Source organism: Pleurodeles waltl, unplaced genomic scaffold, assembly GCF_031143425.1.
Source record: "Pleurodeles waltl isolate 20211129_DDA unplaced genomic scaffold, aPleWal1.hap1.20221129 scaffold_94, whole genome shotgun sequence".
Lineage (NCBI taxonomy): Eukaryota > Metazoa > Chordata > Amphibia > Caudata > Salamandridae > Pleurodeles > Pleurodeles waltl.
The window spans coordinates 1017925-1039717 of NW_027150405.1; the positions used below are offsets into that span (position 1 = coordinate 1017925).

Genomic DNA, 21793 nt, shown 5'->3' on the forward strand with positions numbered 1-21793 from the left:
CTTGGGCTGAAGAGTCACTGGACTGTGGGGGTCACTTGGACGGTGTCGCTGGATTCGAGGGACCTCGCTCGTCGTGCTGAGAGGAGACCCAAGGGACCGGTAATGCAGCTTTTTGGTGCCTGCGGTTGCAGGGGGAAGATTCCGTCGACCCACGGGAGATTTCTTCGGAGCTTCTGGTGCAGAGAGGAGGCAGACTACCCCCACAGCATGCACAAGCAGGAAAACAGTTGAGAAGGCGGCAGGATCAGCGTTACAGAGTTGCAGTAGTCGTCTTTGCTACTATGTTGCAGGTTTGCAGGCTTCCAGCGCGGTCAGCGGTCGATTCCTTATCAGAAGGTGAAGAGGGAGATGCAGAGGAACTCGGCTGAGCTCATGCATTCGTTATCTAAAGTTTCCCCAGAGACAGAGACCCTAAATAGCCAGAAAAGAGGGTTTGGCTACCTAGGAGAGAGGAAAGGCTACTAACACCTGAAGGAGCCTATCACAAGGAGTCTCTGACGTCACCTGGTGGCACTGGCCACTCAGAGCAGTCCAGTGTGCCAGCAGCACCTCTGTTTCCAAGATGGCAGAGGTCTGGAGCACACTGGAGGAGCTCAGGACACCTCCCAGGGGAGGTGCAGGTCAGGGGAGTGGTCACTCCCCTTTCCTTTGTCCAGTTTCGCGCCAGAGCAGGGGCTAAGGGGTCCCTGAACCGGTGTAGACTGGCTTATGCAGAATTGGGCACATCTGTGCCCAACAAAGCATTTCCAGAGGCTGGGGGAGGCTACTCCTCCCCTGCCTTCACACCATTTTCCAAAGGGAGAGGGTGTCACACCCTCTCTCAGAGGAAGTTCTTTGTTCTGCCATCCTGGGCCAGGCCTGGCTGGACCCCAGGAGGGCAGCTGCCTGTCTGAGGGGTTGGCAGCAGCAGCAGCTGCAGAGAAACCCCAGGAAGGGCAGCCTGGCAGTACCAGGGTCTGTGCTACTGACCACTGGGATCATGGAATTGTACCAACAATGCCAGGATGGCATAGAGGGGGCAATTCCATGATCATAGACATGTTACATGGCCATATTCGGAGTTACCATGGTGAAGCTACATATAGGTAGTGACCTATATGTAGTGCACGCGTGTAATGGTGTCCCCGCACTCACAAAGTTCAGTGAATTGGCTCTGAACAATGTGGGGGCACCTTGGCTAGTGCCAGGGTGCCCTCACACTAAGTAACTTTGCACCTAACCTTTACCAGGTAAAGGTTAGACATATAGGTGACTTATAAGTTACTTAAGTGCAGTGTAAAATGGCTTTGAAATAACGTGGACGTTATTTCACTCAGGCTGCAGTGGCAGGCCTGTGTAAGAATTGTCAGAGCTCCCTATGGGTGGCAAAAGGAATGCTGCAGCCCATAGGGATCTCCTGGAACCCCAATACCCTGGGTACCTCAGTACCATATACTAGGGAATTATAAGGGTGTTCCAGTAAGCCAATGTAAATTGGTAAAATTGGTCACTAGCCTGTTAGTGACAATTTAGAAAGAAATGAGAGAGCATAACCACTGAGGTTCTGATTAGCAGAGCCTCAGTGAGACAGTTAGTCACTACACAGGTAACACATTCAGGCACACTTATGAGCACTGGGGCCCTGGGTTACCAGGGTCCCAGTGACACATACAACTAAAACAACATATATACAGTGAAAAATGGGGGTAACATGCCAGGCAAGATGGTACTTTCCTACAGGTACCCAGGGTATTGGGGTTCCAGGAGATCCCTATGGGCTGCAGCATTTCTTTTGCCACCCAAAGGGAGCTCTGACAATTCTTACACAGGCCTGCCACTGCAGCCTGAGTGAAATAATGCACACATTATTTCACAGCCATTTTCACTGCACTTAAGTAACTTATAAGTCACCTATATGTCTAACCTTTACCTGGTAAAGGTTAGGTGCAAAGTTACTTAGTGTGTGGGCACCCTGGCACTAGCCAAGGTGCTCCCACATAGTTCAGGGCAAATTCCCCGGACTTTGTGAGTGCGGGGACACCATTACACGCGTGCACTACACATAGGTCACTACCTATGTGTAGCTTCACAATGGTAACTCCGAATATGGCCATGTAACATGTCTAAGATCGTGGAATTGCCCCCTCTATGCCATCCTGGCATTGTTGGCACAATCCCATGATCCCACGGGTCTCTAGCACAGACCCGGATACTGCCAAACTGCCTTTTCAGGGGTTTCACTGCAGCTGCTGCTGCTGCCAACCCCTCAGACAGGCTTCTGCCCTCCTGGGGTCCAGCCAGGCTTGGCCCAGGAAGGCAGAACAAAGGACTTCCTCAGAGAGAGGGTGTTACACCCTCTCCCTTTGGAAAAAGGTGTTAAGGCAGGGGAGGAGTAGCCTCCCCCAGCCTCTGGAAATGCTTTCATGGGCACAGATGGTGCCCATTTCTGCATAAGCCAGTCTACACCGGTTCAGGGACCCCTCAGCCCTGCTCTGGCGCGAAACTGGACAAAGGAAAGGGGAGTGACCACAATGTAGGAGGCTGGACTGGCTTGTAGTGAGTACCAAGGGGTACTTGCACCTTGCACCAGGCCCAGTTATCCCTTATTAGTGTATAGGGTGTCTAGCAGCTTAGGCTGATAGATAATGGTAGCTTAGCAGAGCAGCTTAGGCTGAACTAGGAGACGTGTGAAGCTACTACAGTACCACCTAGTGTCATATGCACAATATCATAAGAAAACACAATACACAGTTATACTAAAAATAAAGGTACTTTATTTTTATGACAATATGCCAAAGTATCTTAGAGTGTACCCTCAGTGAGAGGATAGGAAATATACACAAGATATATATACACAATAGTAAAAATATGCAGTATAGTCTTAGAAAACAGTGCAAACAATGTATAGTTACAATAGGATGCAATGGGGAAACATAGGGATAGGGGCAACACAAACCATATACTCCAGAAGTGGAATGCGAACCACGAATGGACCCCAAACCTATGTGACCTTGTAGAGGGTCGCTGGGACTATTAGAAAATAGTGAGAGTTAGAAAAATAACCCTCCCCAAGACCCTGAAAAGTGAGTGCAAAGTGCACTAAAGTTCCCCTAAGGACAAAGTAGTCGTGTTAGAGGAATAATGCAGGAAAGACACAAACCAGCAATGCAACAACTGTGGATTTCCAATCTAGGGTACCTGTGGAACAAGGGGACCAAGTCCAAAAGTCACAAGCAAGTCGGAGATGGGCAGATGCCCAGGAAATGCCAGCTGCGGGTGCAAAGAAGCTTCGACTGGACAGAAGAAGCTGAGGTTTCTGCAGGAACGAAAAGGGCTAGAGACTTCCCCTTTGGTGGACGGATCCCTCTCGCCTTGGAGAGTCGTGCAGAGGTGTTTTCCCGCCGGAAGGACTCCAACAAGCCTTGCTAGACGCAAATCGTGCGTTTGGCGTTTTTGGACGCTGCTGGGGCCCAGGAGGGACCAGGAGGTCGCAAATCGGACCTGAAGAGAGAGGGGACGTCGAGCAAGACAAAGAGCCCTCACTGAAGCAGGTAGCACCCGGAGAAGTGCCAGAAACAGGCACTACGAGGATGCGTGAAACGGTGCTCGCCGAAGTTGCACAAAGGAGTCCCACGTCGCCGGAGACCAACTTAGAAAGTCGTGCAATGCAGGTTAGAGTGCCGTGGACCCAGGCTTGGCTGTGCACGAAGGATTTCCGCCGGAAGTGCACAGGGGCCGGAGTAGCTGCAAAGTCGCGGTTCCCAGCAATGCAGCCCAGCGAGGTGAGGCAAGGACTTACCTCCACCAAACTTGGGCTGAAGAGTCACTGGACTGTGGGGGTCACTTGGACAGAGTCGCTGGATTCGAGGGACCTCGCTCGTCGTGCTGAGAGGAGACCCAAGGGACCGGTGATGCAGCTTTTTGGTGCCTGCGGTTGCAGGGGCAAGATTCCGTCGACCCACGGGAGATTTCTTCGGAGCTTCTGGTGCAGAGAGGAGGCAGGCTACCCCCACAGCATGCACAAGCAGGACAACAGTCGAGAAGGCGGCAGGATCAGCGTTACAGAGTTGCAGTAGTCGTCTTTGCTACTATGTTGCAGGTTTGCAGGTTTGCAGGCTTCCAGCGCGGTCAGCAGTCGTTTCCTTATCAGAAGGTGAAAAGAGAGATGCAGAGGAACTCGGATGAGCTCTTGCATTCGTTATCTAAAGTTTCCCCAGAGACAGAGACCCTAAATAGCCAGAAAAGAGGGTTTGGCTACCTAGGAGAGAGGATAGGCTTCTAACACCTGAAGGAGCCTATCAGCAGGAGTCTCTGACGTCACTTGGTGGCACTGGCCACTCGGAGCAGTCCAGTGTGCCAGCAGCACCTCTGTTTCCAAGATGGCAGAGGTCTGGAGCACACTGGAGGAGCTCTGGACACCTCCCAGGGGAGGTGCAGGTCAGGGGAGTGGTCACTCCCCTTTCCTTTGTCCAGTTTCGCGCCAGAGCAGGGGCTAAGGGGTCCCTGAACCGGTGTAGACTGGCTTATGCAGAATTGGGCACCTCTGTGCCCAACAAAGCATTTCCAGAGGCTGGGGGAGGCTACTCCTCCCCTGCCTTCACACCATTTTCCAAAGGGAGAGGGTGTCAAACCCTCTCTCAGAGGAAGTTCTTTGTTCTGCCATCCTGAGCCAGGCCTGGCTGGACCCCAGGAGGGCAGCTGCCTGTCTGAGGGGTTGGCAGCAGCAGCAGCTGCAGTGAAACCCCAGGAAGGGCAGTTTGGCAGTACCAGGGTCTGTGCTACAGACCACTGGGATCATGGGATCATGCCAACTATGCCAGGATGGCATAGAGGGGGCAATTCCATGATCATAGACATGTTACATGGCCATATTCGGAGTTACCATTGTGAAGCTACATATAGGTAGTGACCTATATGTAGTGCACGCGTGTAATGGTCTCCCCGCACTCACAAAGTTCAGGGAATTGGCTCTGAACAATGTGGGGGCACCTTGGCTAGTGCCAGGGTGCCCTCACACTAAGTAACTTTGCACCTAACCTTTACCAGGTAAAGGTTAGACATATAGGTGACTTATAAGTTACTTAAGTGCAGTGTAAAATGGCTGTGAAATAACGTGGACGTTATTTCACTCAGGCTGCAGTGGCAGGCCTGTGTAAGAATTGTCAGAGCTCCCTATGGGTGGCAAAAGAAATGCTGCAGCCCATAGGGATCTCCTGGAACCCCAATACCCTGGGTACCTCAGTACCATATACTAGGGAATTATAAGGGTGTTCCAGTAAGCCAATGTAAATTGGTAAAATTGGTCACTAGCCTGTTAGTGACAATTTGAAAGTAATGAGAGAGCATAACCACTGAGGTTCTGGTTAGCAGAGCCTCAGTGAGACAGTTAGGCACCACACAGGGAACATATACATGCACACCTATGAGCACTGGGGCCCTGTGTGACAGGGTCCCAGTGACACATACATATAGGCCACAAACCTATGAGCACTGGGGTCCTGACCAGCAGGATCCTAGTGACACATAACAAACATACTGAAAACATAGTGTTTTCACTATGAGCACTGAGGCCTGGCTATCAGGATCTCAGTGAGACAGTGAAAACAGTGACAAACACCCTGACATACACTCACAAACAGGCCAAAAGTGGGGGTAACAAGGCTAGAAAGAGGCTACCTTCTCACACCATTCCCCTAACCTGCAATGGGAAAGTTTCTAGCCCTTGTCGTTCCTGCAGAATCCTCAGCTTCTACTGCCTAGTAGCAGCTTCTTTGCACCCACAGCTGGCATTTCCTGGACATCTGCCCACTCTCAACTTGATCGTGACTTTTGTACTTGGTCCCCTTGTTCCACAGGTACTCTAGTCTGGAAATCCATCGTTGTTGCATTGCTGGTGTTGGTCTTTCCTGCAGAATTCCCCTATCACGACTTCTGTGCTCTTTGGGGAACTTTAGTGCACTTTGCACTAACTTTTCAGGGTCTTGGGGTAGGCTATTTTTCTAACCCTCACTGTTTTCTAACAGTCCCAGCGACCCTCTACAAGGTCACATAGGTTTGGGGTCCATTCGTGGTTCGCATTCCACTTTTGAAGTATATGGTTTGTGTTGCCCCTATCCCTATGTGTCCCCATTGCATCCTATTGTAACTATACATTGTTTGCACTGTTTTCTAAGACTATACTGCATATTTTTGGTATTGTGTACATATATCTTGTGTATATTTGCTATCCTCATACTGAGGGTACTCACTGAGATACTTTGGCATATTGTCATAAAAATAAAGTACCTTTATTTTTAGTATATCTGTGTATTGTGTTTTCTTATGATATTGTGCAAGTGACACTAGTGGTACTGTAGGAGCTTCACTCGTCTTCTAGTTCAGTCTAAGCTGCTCTGCTAAGCTACCATTATCTATCAGCCTAAGCTGCTAGACACCCTATACACTAATAAGGGATACCTGGGCCTGGTGCAAGGTGTAAGTACCCCTTGGTACTCACGACAAGCCAGTCCAGCCTCCTACATTGGTTGTGCAGCGGTGGGATAAGTACTTTGCAACTACTTACCACTTTTGTCATTGTACTTTTCACAAGAGAAAAATATACAAAAGACGTTCAGTGTATGTACACGTAACCAAAAAGTTTTGCTTTTCTCCTTTCACTTCTTTTCTAAATGCTGAAAAGTACCTCTAAACTTTCTAAAAAGTTCTTAAAAAGTTTAAAAAGTTTTTTTCTGTCTTTCCAAAAGTTCTGAAAAACTCTTTTCTCACTTTTTCTGTCACTTAAACACTTTCTAAAATGTCTGGCACAGGCCAAACTGTTGATCTGTCCAAACTTGCTTATGATCACCTTAGCTGGAAAGGAGCAAGGAGTCTCTGCATAGAAAGAGGTTTAAATGTAGGGAAGAATCCCTCTAGAGAACTATTGGTTAATATGCTTGTTGAACAGGATAAGGCCAGAGGTGGCACTTCTGTTGAGAAATTAGCTGATGGTTCCCAATCTGACCATGGGGCACCCCTAGCAAAAGATTTAGAAAGGAAACTTCCTGGCCTGCCCATTAGCAGACAACCTAGCATAGTTGGTACTGATGTTGAGTCACATCATACAGATAGTGTGGTCTCACATCACAGTAAGAGTATTCCTTCTCATCATAGCAGAAGTGCTCTTTCTGTTAGCCAAGCTGTTAGGGTGCCATCTGTTAGGGACAGGTCTCCCTCTGTTCATTCTCACCATACTTCTGTTTCAAGGCATGTCCCTCCCACCCACCCTGATGACAGAGTGTTAGAAAGGGAGCTCAATAGATTGAGAGTGGAGGAATCCAGGGTGAAGCTCAAGAAGCAACAGCTGGATTTAGATAGGCAGTCCTTAGAGATAGAAAGAGAAAGACAGAAAATTGGGTTTGAAACCCATGGTGGCAGCAGCAGTATTCCCCATAGTCATCCTGCAAGAGAGCATGATTCCAGGAATCAGCATAAGATAGTTCCCCCTTATAAGGAGGGGGATGACATTAACAAGTGGTTTGCTGCACTTGAGAGGGCCTGTGTTGTACAGGATGTCCCTCAAAGGCAGTGGGCTGCTATCCTATGGCTATCATTTAGTGGAAAGGGTAGGGATAGGCTCCTTACTGTGAAAGAAAGTGATGCCAATAATTTTACAGTTCTTAAGAATGCACTCCTGGATGGTTATGGCTTACCACTGAACAGTACAGGATGAAGTTCAGAGAGACCAAAAAGGAGTCTTCACAAGACTGGGTAGACTTTGTTGACCATTCAGTGAAGGCCTTGGAAGGGTGGTTACATGGCAGTAAAGTTACTGATTATGAAAGCCTGTATAACTTAATCCTGAGAGAGCATATTCTTAATAATTGTATGTCTGATTTGTTGCACCAGTACCTGGTGGACTCTGATCTGACCTCTCCCCATGAATTTGGAAAGAAGGCAGATAAATGGGTCAGAACAAGGGTGAACAGAAAAGTTCATACAGGGGTGACAAAGATGGCAAGAAGAAGGATGGTAAGTCTTCTGACAGGGGTGGGGACAAATCTAAAAATTAGTCTTCATCAGGCCCACAAAAACACTCTGGTGGGGTGGTGGGCCCAAATCCTCTTCAAATCAAAACAAAGAAAAGAAACCATGGTGCTATTTATGTAAAATAAAAGGCCATTGGACAACAGATCCCAGTTGTCCAAAGAAAAGCACCAAGCCTCCTACCACTACAACCCCTGCTGCTACACCTAGTGCCCCTAGTAATAGCAGTGATGGTGGGAGCAAACCTACTAATAGCCAATCCAAGGGAGTAGCTGGGCTCACTATTGGTAACTTAGTTGGGGTTGGTCTGATTAGGGAGACCACAGAGGCTGTGTTAGTCTCTGAGGGGGCTATTGATTTAGCCACCTTGGTTGGTTGTCCCCTTAACGTGGATAAGTACAAGCAACTACCCCGAATAAATGGTGTTGAGGTTCAGGCCTACAGGGACACAGGTGCCAGTGTTACAATGGTAATAGAGAAACTGGTCCACCCTGAACAACACCTACTTGGTCACCAGTACCAAGTAACCGATGCTCATAACAACACCCTTAGCCACCCCATGGCTGTTGTGAATCTCAACTGGTGGGGGGAGGGGGGTTACTGGCCCAAAGAAAGTTGTGGTTGCCTCAGATTTACCTGTAGACTGTCTATTAGGAAATGATTTAGAGACATCAGCTTGGGAAGAAGTGGAGTTGGAGGCTCATACAGCAATGCTGGGCATTCCAGGGCATATTTTTGCTTTGACCAGGGCTCAGGCCAAAAAGCAAAAAGGACAGGGTGACTTGGATCCTGGAAGATTGAACCAAGTGCTCCCTAAAGCAAGGGCTAGTAGAAGTAAAGCACTACCTACTATCCCTTCCTCTACAGTGGATTCTAATTCTGAGGAAGAAGAATTTCCACCCTGTGCAGAACCTACACCAGAGGAGCTGGAAGCAGACACTGCTGAGCTTTTGGGTGAAGGGGGGCCTGCCAGGGAGGAGCTGAGTGTGGCACAGCATACCTGTCCCACACTAGAGGGTCTAAGGCAGCAAGCTGTCAAACAAGCAAATGGGGATGTCAGTGACTCTCACTGAGTTTACTGGGAGGACAACCTCTTGTACACTGAAGCAAGGGATCCAAAACCTGGAGCTGCCAGGAGATTGGTGATTCCTCAGGAGTACAGAAAGTTCCTCCTAACTCTAGCCCACGACATTCCCTTAGCTGGACATTTGGGGCAAATGAAAACTTGGGACAGGCTTGTTCCCTTGTTTCATTGGCCTAGAATGTCAGAGGACACAAAGGAATTTTGTAAGTCCTGTGAAACCTGTCAAGCCAGTGGCAAGACAGGTGGCACTCAAAAGGCACCCCTTATTTCACTGCCTGTGGTTGGGGTTCCCTTTGAAAGGGTAGGGGTTGACATAGTTGGCCCCCTTGACCCTCCTACTGCTTCAGGCAATAGGTTTATCTTCGTGGTAGTGGACCATGCCACCAGATACCCTGAAACAATTCCTCTAAGGACCACTACAGCTCCTGCAGTGGCAAAGGCCCTCCTGGGAATCTTTTCCCGGGTGGGCTTCCCAAAAGAGTTGGTATCAGACAGGGGAAGCAATTTCATGTCTGCTTACTTAAAGGCCATGTGGAAGGAGTGTGGTGTTACACACAAGTTCACCACACCCTATCATCCACAAACAAATAGACTGGTGGAGAGATTTAACAAAACTCTCAAAGGCATGATTATGGGACTCCCTGAAAAACTCCGCAGGAGATGGGATATCCTGTTACCTTGCCTCCTTTTTGCTTACAGGAAGGTTCCCCAGAAAGGAGTGGGATTCAGCCCCTATTTGGTCACCCTGTGAGAGATCCTTCAACACTTGTTAAGGAGGGTTGGGAACAACCTTTAAAAGCTCCAAAGCAAGACATAGTGGACTATGTACTTGGCCTCAGATCAAGGATGGCTGAGTACATGAAAAAGGCCAGTAAAAACCTTCAGGCCAGCCAAGAGCTCCAGAAGCAATGGCATGACCAGAAGGCTGTTTTGGTTCAGTACCAACCAGGGCAGAAAGTGTGGGTCTTGGAGCCTGTGGCCCCAAGAGCACTCCAAGACAAATGGAGTGGACCCCACATAATTGTTGAAAAGAAGGGTGAAGTCACCTACTTAGTTGACTTAGGCACTGCCAGGAGTCCCCTTAGGGTGCTCCATGTCAATCATCTGAAACCCTACTATGACAGGGCTGATCTCACCCTGCTCATGGCAACTGATGAGGGACAGGAAGAAGAGAGTGACCATCTCCCTGATCTCTTCTCTTCCACAGAACAAAATGCTCTAGTGGAAGGGGTAGTACTGGCAGATTGTCTTACTGCTGAGCAGAAAGACCACTGCATAAATCTCCTGGGTCAGTTTTCTGAACTCTTCTCTATTGTGTCAGGTACCACTTTTGGTGTGAGCACACTATAGATACTGGAGACAGCGTGCCTGTCAAAAGTAAGATCTATAGGCAGCTTGACCATGTCAGAGACTGCATAAAGCAAGAGGTGCAGAAAATGCTTGAACTGGGAGTGGTTGAGCACTCTGAAAGACCATGGGCCTTTCCTGTGGTACTTGTACCAAAACCTCATTCCAAGGATGGAAAGAAGGAAATGCGGTTTTGTGTAGACTACAGAGGTCTCAACCAGGTAACCAAAACTGATGCTCACCCTATACCCAGGGCAGATGAGCTCATAGATACAATGGCATCTGCCAAGTATCTAAGCACTTTTGATTTGACTGCAGGGTATTGGCAGATCAAATTATCAGAAGATGCAAAAGCAAAAACTGCATTTTCAACCATTGGAGGCCATTACCAATTCACAGTAATGCCTTTTGGATTGAAAAATGCACCTGCCACTTTTCAAAGGTGGGTGAACACAGTCCTGCAAGGGCTGGAAGCTTTTAGTGCAGCATATCTGGACGATATAGCTTGTCTTTAGCTCCAGCTGGGATGATCACCTGGTCCACCTATGGAAAGTTTTAGAGGCCCTGCAAAAGGCAGGCCTCACTATCAAGGCTTCAAAGTGCCAGATAGGGCAGGGTAAGGTGGTTTATCTGGGACACCTGGTTGGTGGAGAACAGATTGCACCACTTCAGGGGAAAATCCAAACTATTATAGATTGGGTTCCCCCTACTACTCAGACTCAGGTGAGAGCCTTTTTAGGCCTCACTGGGTACTATAGGAGGTTCATAAAGAACTATGGCTCCATTGCAGCCCCTCTTAATGACCTCACATCAAAGAAAATGCCTAAGAAGGTATTATGGACAGCAAACTGTCAGAAAGCTTTTGAGGAGCTGAAGCAGGCCATGTGCTCTGCACCTGTCCTGAAAAGCCCCTGTTACTCCAAGAAATTCATTGTCCAAACTGATGCATCTGAACTAGGGGTAGGGGCAGTCTTATCACAACTTAATTCTGAGGGCCAGGATCAACCTGTTGCTTTTATCAGCAGGAGGTTGACCCCTAGAGAAAAGCATTGGTCTGCCATGGAGAGGGAGGCCTTTGCTGTGGTCTGGGCACTGAAGAAGTTGAGGCCATACCTGTTTGGCACTCACTTCATTGTTCAGACAGACCACAAACCTCTACTTTGGCTAAAACAAATGAAAGGTGAAAATCCTAAATTGTTGAGGTGGTCCATATCCCTACAGGAAATGGACTATACAGTGGAACATAGACCTGGGAGTACCCACTCCAATGCATATGGACTCTCCAGATATTTCCACTTAGACAATGAAGACCCATCAGGTAATTACTAGTTTTATTGTCCTTCGTTTGGGGGGGGGGGTTGTGTAGGAAAGTACCATCTTGCCTGGCATGTTACCCCCATTTTTCACTGTATATATGTTGTTTTAGTTGTATGTGTCACTGGGACCCTGCCAGCCAGGGCCCCAGTGCTCATAAGTGTGCCCTGAATGTGTTACCTGTGTTATGACTAACTGTATCACTGAGGCTCTGCTATCCAGAACCTCAGTGGTTATGCTCTCTCATTTCTTTCCAAATTGTCACTAACAGGCTAGTGACCAATTTCACCAATTTACATTGGCTTACTGGAACACCCTTATAATTCCCTAGTATATGGTACTGAGGTACCCAGGGTATTGGGGTTCCAGGAGATCCCTATGGGCTGCAGCATTTCTTTTGCCACCCATAGGGAGCTCTGACAATTCTTACACAGGCCTGCCACTGCAGTCTGAGTGAAATAATGCACACATTATTTCACAGCCATTTTCACTGCACTTAAGTAACTTATAAGTCACTTATATGTCTAATAACCTTTACCTGGTAAAGGTTAGGTGCAAAGTTACTTAGTGTGAGGGCACCCTGGCAGTAGCCAAGGTGCTCCCACATAGTTCAGGGCAAATTCCCCGGACTTTGTGAGTGCGGGGACACCATTACACGAGTGAACTACACATAGGTCACTACCTATGTGTAGCTTCACAATGGTAACTCCGAATATGGCCATGTAACATGTCTAAGATCATGGAATTTCCCCCTCCATGCCATCCTGGCATTGTTGGCACAATCCCATGATCCCACGGGTCTCTAGCACAGACCCGGGTACTGCCAAACTGCCTTTTCAGGGGTTTCACTGCAGCTGCTGCCAACCCCTCAGACAGGTTTCTGCCCCCCTGGGGTCCAGCCAGGCATGGCCCAGGAAGGAAGAACAAAGTACTTCCTCAGCGAGGGGGTGTTACACCCTCTCCCTTTGGAAAATGGTGTTAAGGCAGGGGAGGAGTAGCCTCCCCCAGCCTCTGGAAATGCTTTCATGGGCACAGAGGGTGCCCATTTCTGCATAAGCCAGTCTACACCGGTTCAGGGACCCCTCAGCCCTGCTCTGGCGCGAAACTGGACAAAGGAAAGGGGAGTGACCACTCCCCTGACCTGCACCTCCCCTGGGAGGTGCCCAGAGCTCCTCCAGTGTGCTCCAGACCTCTGCCATCTTGGAAACAGAGGTGCTGCTGGCACACTGGACTGCTCTGAGTGGCCAGGGCCAGCAGGTGACGTCAGAGACTCCTTCTGATAGGCTCCTTCAGGTGTTGCTAGCCTATCCTCTCTCCTAAGTAGCCAAACCCTCTTTTCTGGCTATTTAGGGTCTCTGCTTTGGGGAATTCCTTAGATAATGAATGCAAGAGCTCATCAGAGTTCCTCTGCATCTCTCTCTTCACCTTCTGCCAAGGAATCGACTGCTGACCGCGCTGGAAGCCTGCAAAACTGCAACAAAGTAGCAAAGACGACTACTGCAACTCTGTAACGCTGATCCTGCCGCCTTCTCGACTGTTTTCCTGGTGGTGCATGCTGTGGGGGTAGTCTGCCTCCTCTCTGCACTAGAAGCTCTGAAGAAATCTCCTGTGGGTCGACGGAATCGTCCCCCTGCAAACGCAGGCACCAAAGAACTGCATCACCGGTCCCATGGGTCTCCTCTCAGCACGACGAGCGAGGTCCCTTGAATCCAGCAACTCTGTCCAAGTGACTCCCACAGTCCAGTGACTCTTCAGTCCAAGTTTGGTGGAGGTAAGTCCTTGCCTCCCCACGCCAGACTGCATTGCTGGGAACCGCGTCTTTTGCAGCTACTCCGGCCTCTGTGCACTTCCGGCGGAAATCCTTTGTGCACGGCCAAGCCTGGGTCCACGGCACTCTAACCTGCATTGCACGACCTCCTGAGTTGTCCTCCGGTGGCGTGGGACTCTCTTGTGCAACTTCAGGTGAGCACCGTTTCACTCCACTTCGTAGTGCCTGTTCCGGCACTTCTCCGGGTGCTGCTTGCTTCTGAGAGGGCTCCTTGTCCTGCTGGGCGCCCCCTCTGTCCCCTGATGCAATTGGCGACATCCTGGTCCCTCCTGGGCCACAGCAGCATCCAAATACCCTAACTGCACGATTTGCAGCTAGCAAGGCTTGTTTGCGGTCTTTCTTCAGGAAAACACTTCTGCACGACTCTCCACGACGTGGGACATCCATCCTCCAAAGGGGAAGTTTCTAGCCCTTGTCGTTCCTGCAGAATCCTCAGCTTCTACTGCCTAGTAGCAGCTTCTTTGCACCCACAGCTGGCATTTCCTGGGCATCTGCCCACTCTCGACTTGATCGTGACTTTTGGACTTGGTCCCATTGTTCCACAGGTACTCTAGTCTGGAAATCCATTGTTGTTGCATTGCTGGTGTTGGTCTTTCCTGCAGAATTCCCCTATCACGACTTCTGTGCTCTTTGGGGAACTTTAGTGCACTTTGCACTCACTTTTCAGGGTCTTGGGGTGGGCTATTTTTCTAACCCTCACTGTTTTCTTCAAGGTCACATAGGTTTGGGGTCGATTCGTGGTTCGCATTCCGCTTTTGGAGTATATGGTTTTTGTTGCCCCTATCCCTATGTGTCCCCATTGCATCCTATTGTAACTATACATTGTTTGCACTGTTTTCTAAGACTATACTGCTTATTTTTGGTATTGTGTACATATATCTTGTGTATATTTGCTATCCTCATACTGAGGGTACTCACTGAGATACTTTGGCATATTGTCATAAAAATAAAGTACCTTTATTTTTAGTATATCTCTGTATTGTGTTTTCTTATGATATTGTGCAAGTGACACTGGTGGTACTGTAGGAGCTTCACTCCTCTCCTAGTTCAGCCTAAGCTGCTCTGCTAAGCTACCATTATCTATCAGCCTAAGCTGCTAGACACCCTATACACTCATAAGGGATACCTGGGCCTGGTGCAAGGTGTAAGTACCCCTTGGTACTCACTACAAGCCAGTCCAGCCTCCTACAATATGATAAAGCTTCAGGGTCCAACTCGAGCAAAATTTCAGTTACACAAGCCGAAAATAGTCCTGGGCTATTTTTATACCCCTGAGGCAGACGACAAAACTTTTTTTGAGAGCCAAACTCACTAAAGCTCGTATAGTCCCTACTTTCGGATGCTATATTTTGGCAGAAGAATCCATTCGAGATATCTAATGTTGTTCTGTATTTCTTACGCACTATATTATTCATGAGCACTGCCCTGTGTGCCCTATGTCTGTAATCCACCACTATCCTATAAGAATGGTCCGGTTTTGCTACTGGAAATAAGGGATTAATCATCGGCGAGACACAGGGTTCAATTACTCCCCGGTACTCCAATTGTGTAAGAATTTTCCTTACCGATGCCCTTGCTTCAAATTTTATAGGATACTGCGGGTGCGGGTGAGGTTCGCCTTTTATCGGAATTACATGATAAGGTGAATGTCTATCCCACCCCACATTATTTCTCTATAGGGCGGGGGCCTGTGCTAGAGCCCATGATTTACTACAGGACTCTGCCAGTTCTCCCGGAACAAGTGGTGAGAATGAAGGTGTAATAACCTCCTCCCCAACTGGACAGTCGCGAACAAAGTCAGGTGGCCAATCCTGTTCGGCCAGCAGAACGTCATACAATTTGACCACTCGGTCCCAAAAGATGGCGTTCACAGTGCGTTCAATGTCCCCTTCTAATTGTAAAGTTACTGTATATACTCTATCGGGATCAGAGACACGCATATCTGCTGTTTCGACTTGGATGAAGTCATCAGTTGCTTTCACCTCCAGATGCTCCAGAAGACTCCGGCGAACTATTGTGACCTCTGCCGCGCTAACAGTGCTAACGCCCATGTCTTGTTCTTCAAGAGAACTCTCTTCTTGAGTGGCATGTCTAACTGAGACCGCCGCCACTTTCTTCTTCTTAAATTGCTGCTTTTGTTTGGAGCAGTTTCTCTTCTTGTTTGACAGAAACCTACGTAGAGCGTTGTGATTCCTGTCTCGGTTTCACGTACTCTGTTCTCCGCTCTGACCGCCCACCTCTCTCACTTCTCTTTTCCGAGGAGTCCTGAAAGGAACGAGATTGGCGTGTATCAGTATATTGATATCTATCAGGCGTCTTCTAATTATCCCTATTCCTGAGATTATACCTATTCTGCGGGGTCTCCGTTTGCGGAGATTGTCCCCTATCTTTCTTACGTGTCTGTTGTTTTTTCTCCCAGCGCTTCTTAATACCCTCAGGTTGCTGTTATTTAGTATTCTCTTTACTATTTTTACCCTGTAACTGGGGTTTTTGCGGTCTCGCCCCAAGGCTATCACGACCGATACTCAAATATGTTTCTGCTATTATTCTCGGCAGTTCCCGCTCCTGGTTACCCTGCGGGACGTCTCGAAGATGCATACGCACTGCTAGTGCTACTGCCTCCCCTTTGAGATTACTCAAAATCACAGAAGAAACGGCGGCAAAATTGCCCATCAGCTGCATCCCCAAATCTAAGGCTGGGGCAGCCCCATATTCATCTTGAATTTGTTTTAGCACTTCCGGTAGATTAGCCAATGTTGGTGTACTGTGTGCTGTAGTGAAGAGCGCGGCAAATACCGTGCCCCAAGTATTACAATGGTCCACAGGAGGAACCATTCCATACGGCAAACACATCGTCAATATTCTATGTTTACCCTGAAGTCCTGTATGAGGAAATACTGCTTCCAGCGTATTAATTTTTTGCGCCAGTCAAAATGGAGTCTCCTCCCGCTTTGCTGGGACTTTACCCATAACTGAGTGTACAGTGGTTGGACTGACCCCCGGAACCACTGCATGTGGTTGCGCCGGAGAAGCACGCGCTGGGTTTGTGTTAAGTGTCTGCATCACAAATTGAACCAAACGTCTATATGTAGCCGTTAATTCCGTATATAAGCGACAAACTTCAGCCACTGCCAATTGAGCAACCGCAGGATGTGGTGTATATGTAAGACAAAAGCACATAGGAAGCAAGTCATAGGAATTGGGCGCTCACAGTGAGTCCATAAATCATATTGATAATCCAAATCTGTCACGGTGCCCCTGGCAAGAGGATCTTCCTTAATCCTCCAATGTTTCAAGGGAAACTAACAATGAACTAAAAGGTTGTCAGGGCACTCGTGATCGTACAATTGAAGGTACGTAATTATTCAAATCTTCAGTGTGGAATAACACCATAGAGAGTTCATATGTTCTTTAATTATAGACATACAGAGTCCACCTTGATATAAGAAAATCGTCCTTGAATTTCAAGAATATATACAGCAAACACAGCCAACACGTGTTTCGTCTTATGAGAATGTATTCCCACAGACTTCATCAGGGCTTATAATCAAGTATGTCTTATGTGAAATCTACTCATTTCCTTAAAAGGAGCCAGAAGCCCACAGGCCCTGTTATCAAGTTCAAAAGATACCAACCGACATCCTGATGATTCAGTCTGAGCACACTGGCAGGGTGGACATTGTCCAGGCCGAGCTTTCTGAGCTCGAAAAGGACCAGCTGAAAGATTCTACTAGATAATGCTTGGAAATGAGTAGATTTCACATAAGACATACTTGATTATAAGCCCTGATGAAGTCTGTGGGAATACATTCTCATAAGACGAAACACGTGTTGGCTGTGTTTGCTGTATATATTCTTGAAATTCAAGGACGATTTTCTTATATCAAGGTGGACTCTGTATGTCTATAATTAAAGAACATATGAACTCTCTATGGTGTTATTCCACACTGAAGATTTGAATAATTACGTACCTTCAATTGTACGATCACGAGTGCCCTGACAACCTTTTAGTGTGGTGTATATGTAGCCAATAAAGGCCAGGTAGGACCATTGTTACTTAGTGGACCTAGCCTAACTGGTGCTATGGTGTGAGGTAGGGTGCCATCAAGCCAATTATTATGTTATTGATAAGATAGAGGTATCTCTAAATATGCATATGCCCTGTATTGTCCAGGGACATTAGCAAGAGTGTATTCGTGAAAAGTGGTTGTACCCCCATCAACTGCTGGAAATACGACCCAAGAATAAAAAAGCTCTGTTCTATAAGCTGCATGGGCGTCCACTACAAACGTGGCCAGACCCCCTGGATCGTCAGACTATGTGCTATCAGATGTCCCATGAGCGGTTGCCGCATATTAAGCGCTATGTTTACTATCTGAGGATTCGCCATTATAAAAAAAAAATAGCACTAGGGCAGAGAAGGCACACCAATATCTGGGTTTTCCTTTCAAAGTTCAAGCTTGAACAACCGACCACTAAGTAATAGGATGCACCTATCCCGTGGTGGCGGAAATCCTCAGCCCCACGGACGTCTCCGTTAACGGAACCGAGTAGTCAATATATATATGAGACCGAGAGAGTCAGCCGGACCCGAAAATGAGAGCCAGACCAATCGTTGGCAGCGCCATGTCGGGTGGACTCTCATTATCCTAAATGAGACTACTGGATTTCTAGGCAGCAGGATCGTTCACGGTGTGGAGGACTGAGTCGGACCCACTTGGAAGGACCTCTGTCACCCTAAACCCGGTTTTGCTCCGGCTAACTAGTAGTGCCTCATTTCTCCCAAAGGGAAGAGATGATTGGGCAGCCGAGCACATGACATCTTTGGAACTTCTCAGGGAAGTCGTGGTCACTCAGATCCAAACCAGCTCTCTCATTTACAGTATAATCTCATATACAAATGACAAAGGCAGTTTAAGTTTTATATAATGTTTTAATAAAACGAATGCATTTTAGATATTAAGGCGTGAGCCGCAATAACCAGAACCATACAACACAGTAGGATTGAAATAGTCACGAGGAGAGTGAAACATAAGAATAACGCTATCATGGTGTTTAACAATTTCTACTCTCTCTCAGCTAGTTCTATTTCGAGCACAGCATGTTAAGCTTCTAACTTGCCTTTCAGAATCCCTGGGAAGACATCAACCCCCATACCTGAGCAAAGGCCTGTGATCTGGTTCAGCATCTGCAACAAGGCAGTCAGTGTCTAGTTGTGGTTCCCTGATCGGAATCTCCCTCTTGCATGTATTGGGACAAGGAAGTGTTTTTATAACTAACATGTCAGCGTGATCACAAAATGTCCCTACGCAGGAACGCCAAAGACTAAACTCCTACAACGTCTATCAGCAATGTACCAGACTGTATCCTTGACTGAAGCACAGAGTGAACAGGAATATGATATTGAGAACTCCAGTGCTGAAGTAGGCTAAACAGTGTGATATAAAAAATAAAACAAGACCGCAGAACTGGTTATTTGAAAAATAACAGTACGAAGCCGAATAAAAAGTAATTAGAGCAAAGTGCACAGAGGCTCTAAGCTGCGAGCAAAGGAATAAAATACATTAAGGGCAAAGTGCACAAAAGCCTAAAGCCTGAAGCTAATGCGCAAATGATACACAATACTGACCACACTACACCATATACTAGGGAATTATAAGGGTGTTCCAGTATGCCAATGTGAATTGGTGAAATTGGTCACTAGCCTGTTGGTGACAATTTGTAACGAGAGAGCATAACCACTTAGGTTCTAGTTAGCAGAGCCTCAGTGAGACAGTTAGGCATCACACAGGGAACACATACATATAGGCCACAAACTTGTGAGCACTGGGGTCCTGGCTAGCAGGGTCCCAGTGACACATAACAAACATACTGAAAACATAGGGTTTTCACTATGAGCACTGGGCCCTGGCTAGCAGGATCCCAGTGAGACAGTGAAAACACCCTGACATATACTCACAAACAGGCCAAAAGTGGGGGTAACAAGACTAGAAAGAGGCTACTTACTCACAACCGGCCCGTCAAACCACACACAGGGCGGCAGACGAGCGCCAAGGCACTCCGCACAGCAGGCCAATCTGCGCCAACTCCCACCGTTTGCCACCGCCAGCACCAGCTCCAGCACAGTGAGTCCTCCTTACGCGGAACAGGGTCAGGGCCCCAGGCAAGGACCAGCGCGTCAGCGCGAGGGACCCCTCTAGCTCCGGGCCTCCAATCGGCCACCGCCAACCCAGCCACGACCCACCCAGATCGGTTCACCTCCTCCTGCTCTCCAACGCCTGGCCGCCACGTCTGTCCAGCCACTCTCAAGCAGCCCTGCACATGCCAGCCGGCTCAGGTCTGCCAGGCAATCCAAAAGCGCCGCCCTCTGCAAGGCGCTATCCGGTGTCACTCCTCCAGGCACCTCCGTCCGTCTGCGCTCCAGTGGCAGGCACCAGCGTCCGGCAGAGATCCCCGGGCCTCCAAGTCAACCCGACGTCCTCGCGGCGTAAGTCCACTGCCAGCTCCAGCTCAGCTCCGCCCGCGCCCACCCACGCCACCAGGCCGCGGGGGCGTGAAGGACGCAAGGACTGCGAGAGCCGCGGAGGCCGCGGCTCGATCCAGCCACCGAGATCCCTCTCCGCTCAGGGGCAAAAAGCCCCTAAAGTATTCACCCGCGCCCGGCACTGAAAAATCACCGGGAGCGCCACTCCGCGGGTGCTCTGACCGCCAGAGCGCGTACGTGTTTCAGGAGCGCGCCTCGCAGCCAGGCCTCCACCTGCGAGCAAGGATCTCTGGCGCCAGTCCCCGTCACGGACCACTGCCGTATCCAACGTGGCGGCAAGGTCCTCACAGGTCCTCACCCCGGTCCGCCACCATCAGCATCGCCCTTTAGGGGTAATTGAAGGATAAAAAGGCCAGCGGCCCGGCAGAGCTTCACAGAGTTCCGGCCATCTTGCCTGGCAGCCAGGCCACGCCCCTATCCACTCTCAGTCTTTAGCTGTAGTTTGGTAACATAAAATAGCCAAAGGACCTGGCTAGTCTACCCATTACTGAGAGAGGTTAACAGCTGGACTCTACTATATTGTAATAAATATAAAGAATAAATATTTTAATCACACACAATGTGCAAGTCTTCTGCTTAATGTCTTTCAGTGGTCTCAGAACTCGTACTGCATACAATAGGCCTTACTGAATTTGTTGCCTTGATTCACAGTGTTGAATTAATTCACTTGCAGGATATTTAGCTTCCTTAAATAAAAATGTTAGACAAAGCATTTCACATTTCTTTTGGTGCTGGTAAAAAACATTTCACAATGCCAGTACTGCTCTTAGAACATTAATAGGCTCACCTCTGCAGATCCGTCCTTGATGCACGCATTTACCAATACATTTTTCCAATGTTTGAAACTAACCACTGTAAACACAGAACCCTGTCAGGAAACGATTACTTTGTCCCACATTTCACTTTAGTGTGTTTCTTTATACAAGTCTTATTAAACCTACTCTATAAAAGAAAAAACATTTTATAATGCATTTTTTTATTTCCTTATAACACACTTTAATTCTATTTCTAACAAAACAAATCACAATTCTGTTAACGCAGTTAATGAATATTATTTTTACAAAGAAACAAAGGATATATAAATTGTGAATTGTTTTGGAAGCAAACATTTTCCATTCACAGGCTTCGTTACCTGTGCTTTTGTTCTGGGTTTCCATCAAGTATTGGCTTTTCTCTTGGCTTATTCCAACTGACAAATCTGAATGAAAATTTGAATCACCTGTAAAATTAAGACAGAAAGGCATATTTATCCCCCTGCACGAGGTAGTCTTAGTTTAGATATTTGTTTCTATCATAAGCCCTTCCGACACAATTAAAGCATTACTTTGTTCTTATAAAAGTTGTTAATTGTTTTATTTGTGAAAACTTAAAACTGTGGGGGCAAAGTACACAAAGGAGACATTCCGAAACAAACACCTCTGTACATTCCCTTGGTTCTACAAAGTTGGTAATATTGAACCAGAGGTCTATAAATACCAATCCCATTGGTGCAGAGCAAAGACCCACATTGAAAATATCCATGAAACAGATACTATGTGTTTGAATTAGCTACTTTTACAGGTCTCCATGTGCTATCCATTTGGCTGCCTACTCTAAATCGGGCAGGCTGTCGAATGGCCAAATCTCTGATGGCTCTTATTAAGTAGGGCCGTCGGAGGTATATGCCAGTGGCAGA

At 47.8% G+C, this 21793-nt stretch overlaps 1 protein-coding gene across 3 annotated transcripts in view; it reads right to left on the bottom strand.

Annotated features, from left to right (window-relative positions):
* Nucleotides 1–21793, bottom strand: part of LOC138282298 (zinc finger protein 12-like) — a 489476-nt gene that overhangs the window by 355642 nt on the left and 112041 nt on the right. For all 3 annotated transcript variants that reach the window (XM_069219682.1, XM_069219684.1, XM_069219683.1), the window contains one exon: nucleotides 21251–21337. In XM_069219682.1, coding sequence (XP_069075783.1) covers nucleotides 21251–21337 — 87 coding nt within the window. The remainder of the gene's footprint in view (nucleotides 1–21250; nucleotides 21338–21793) is intronic.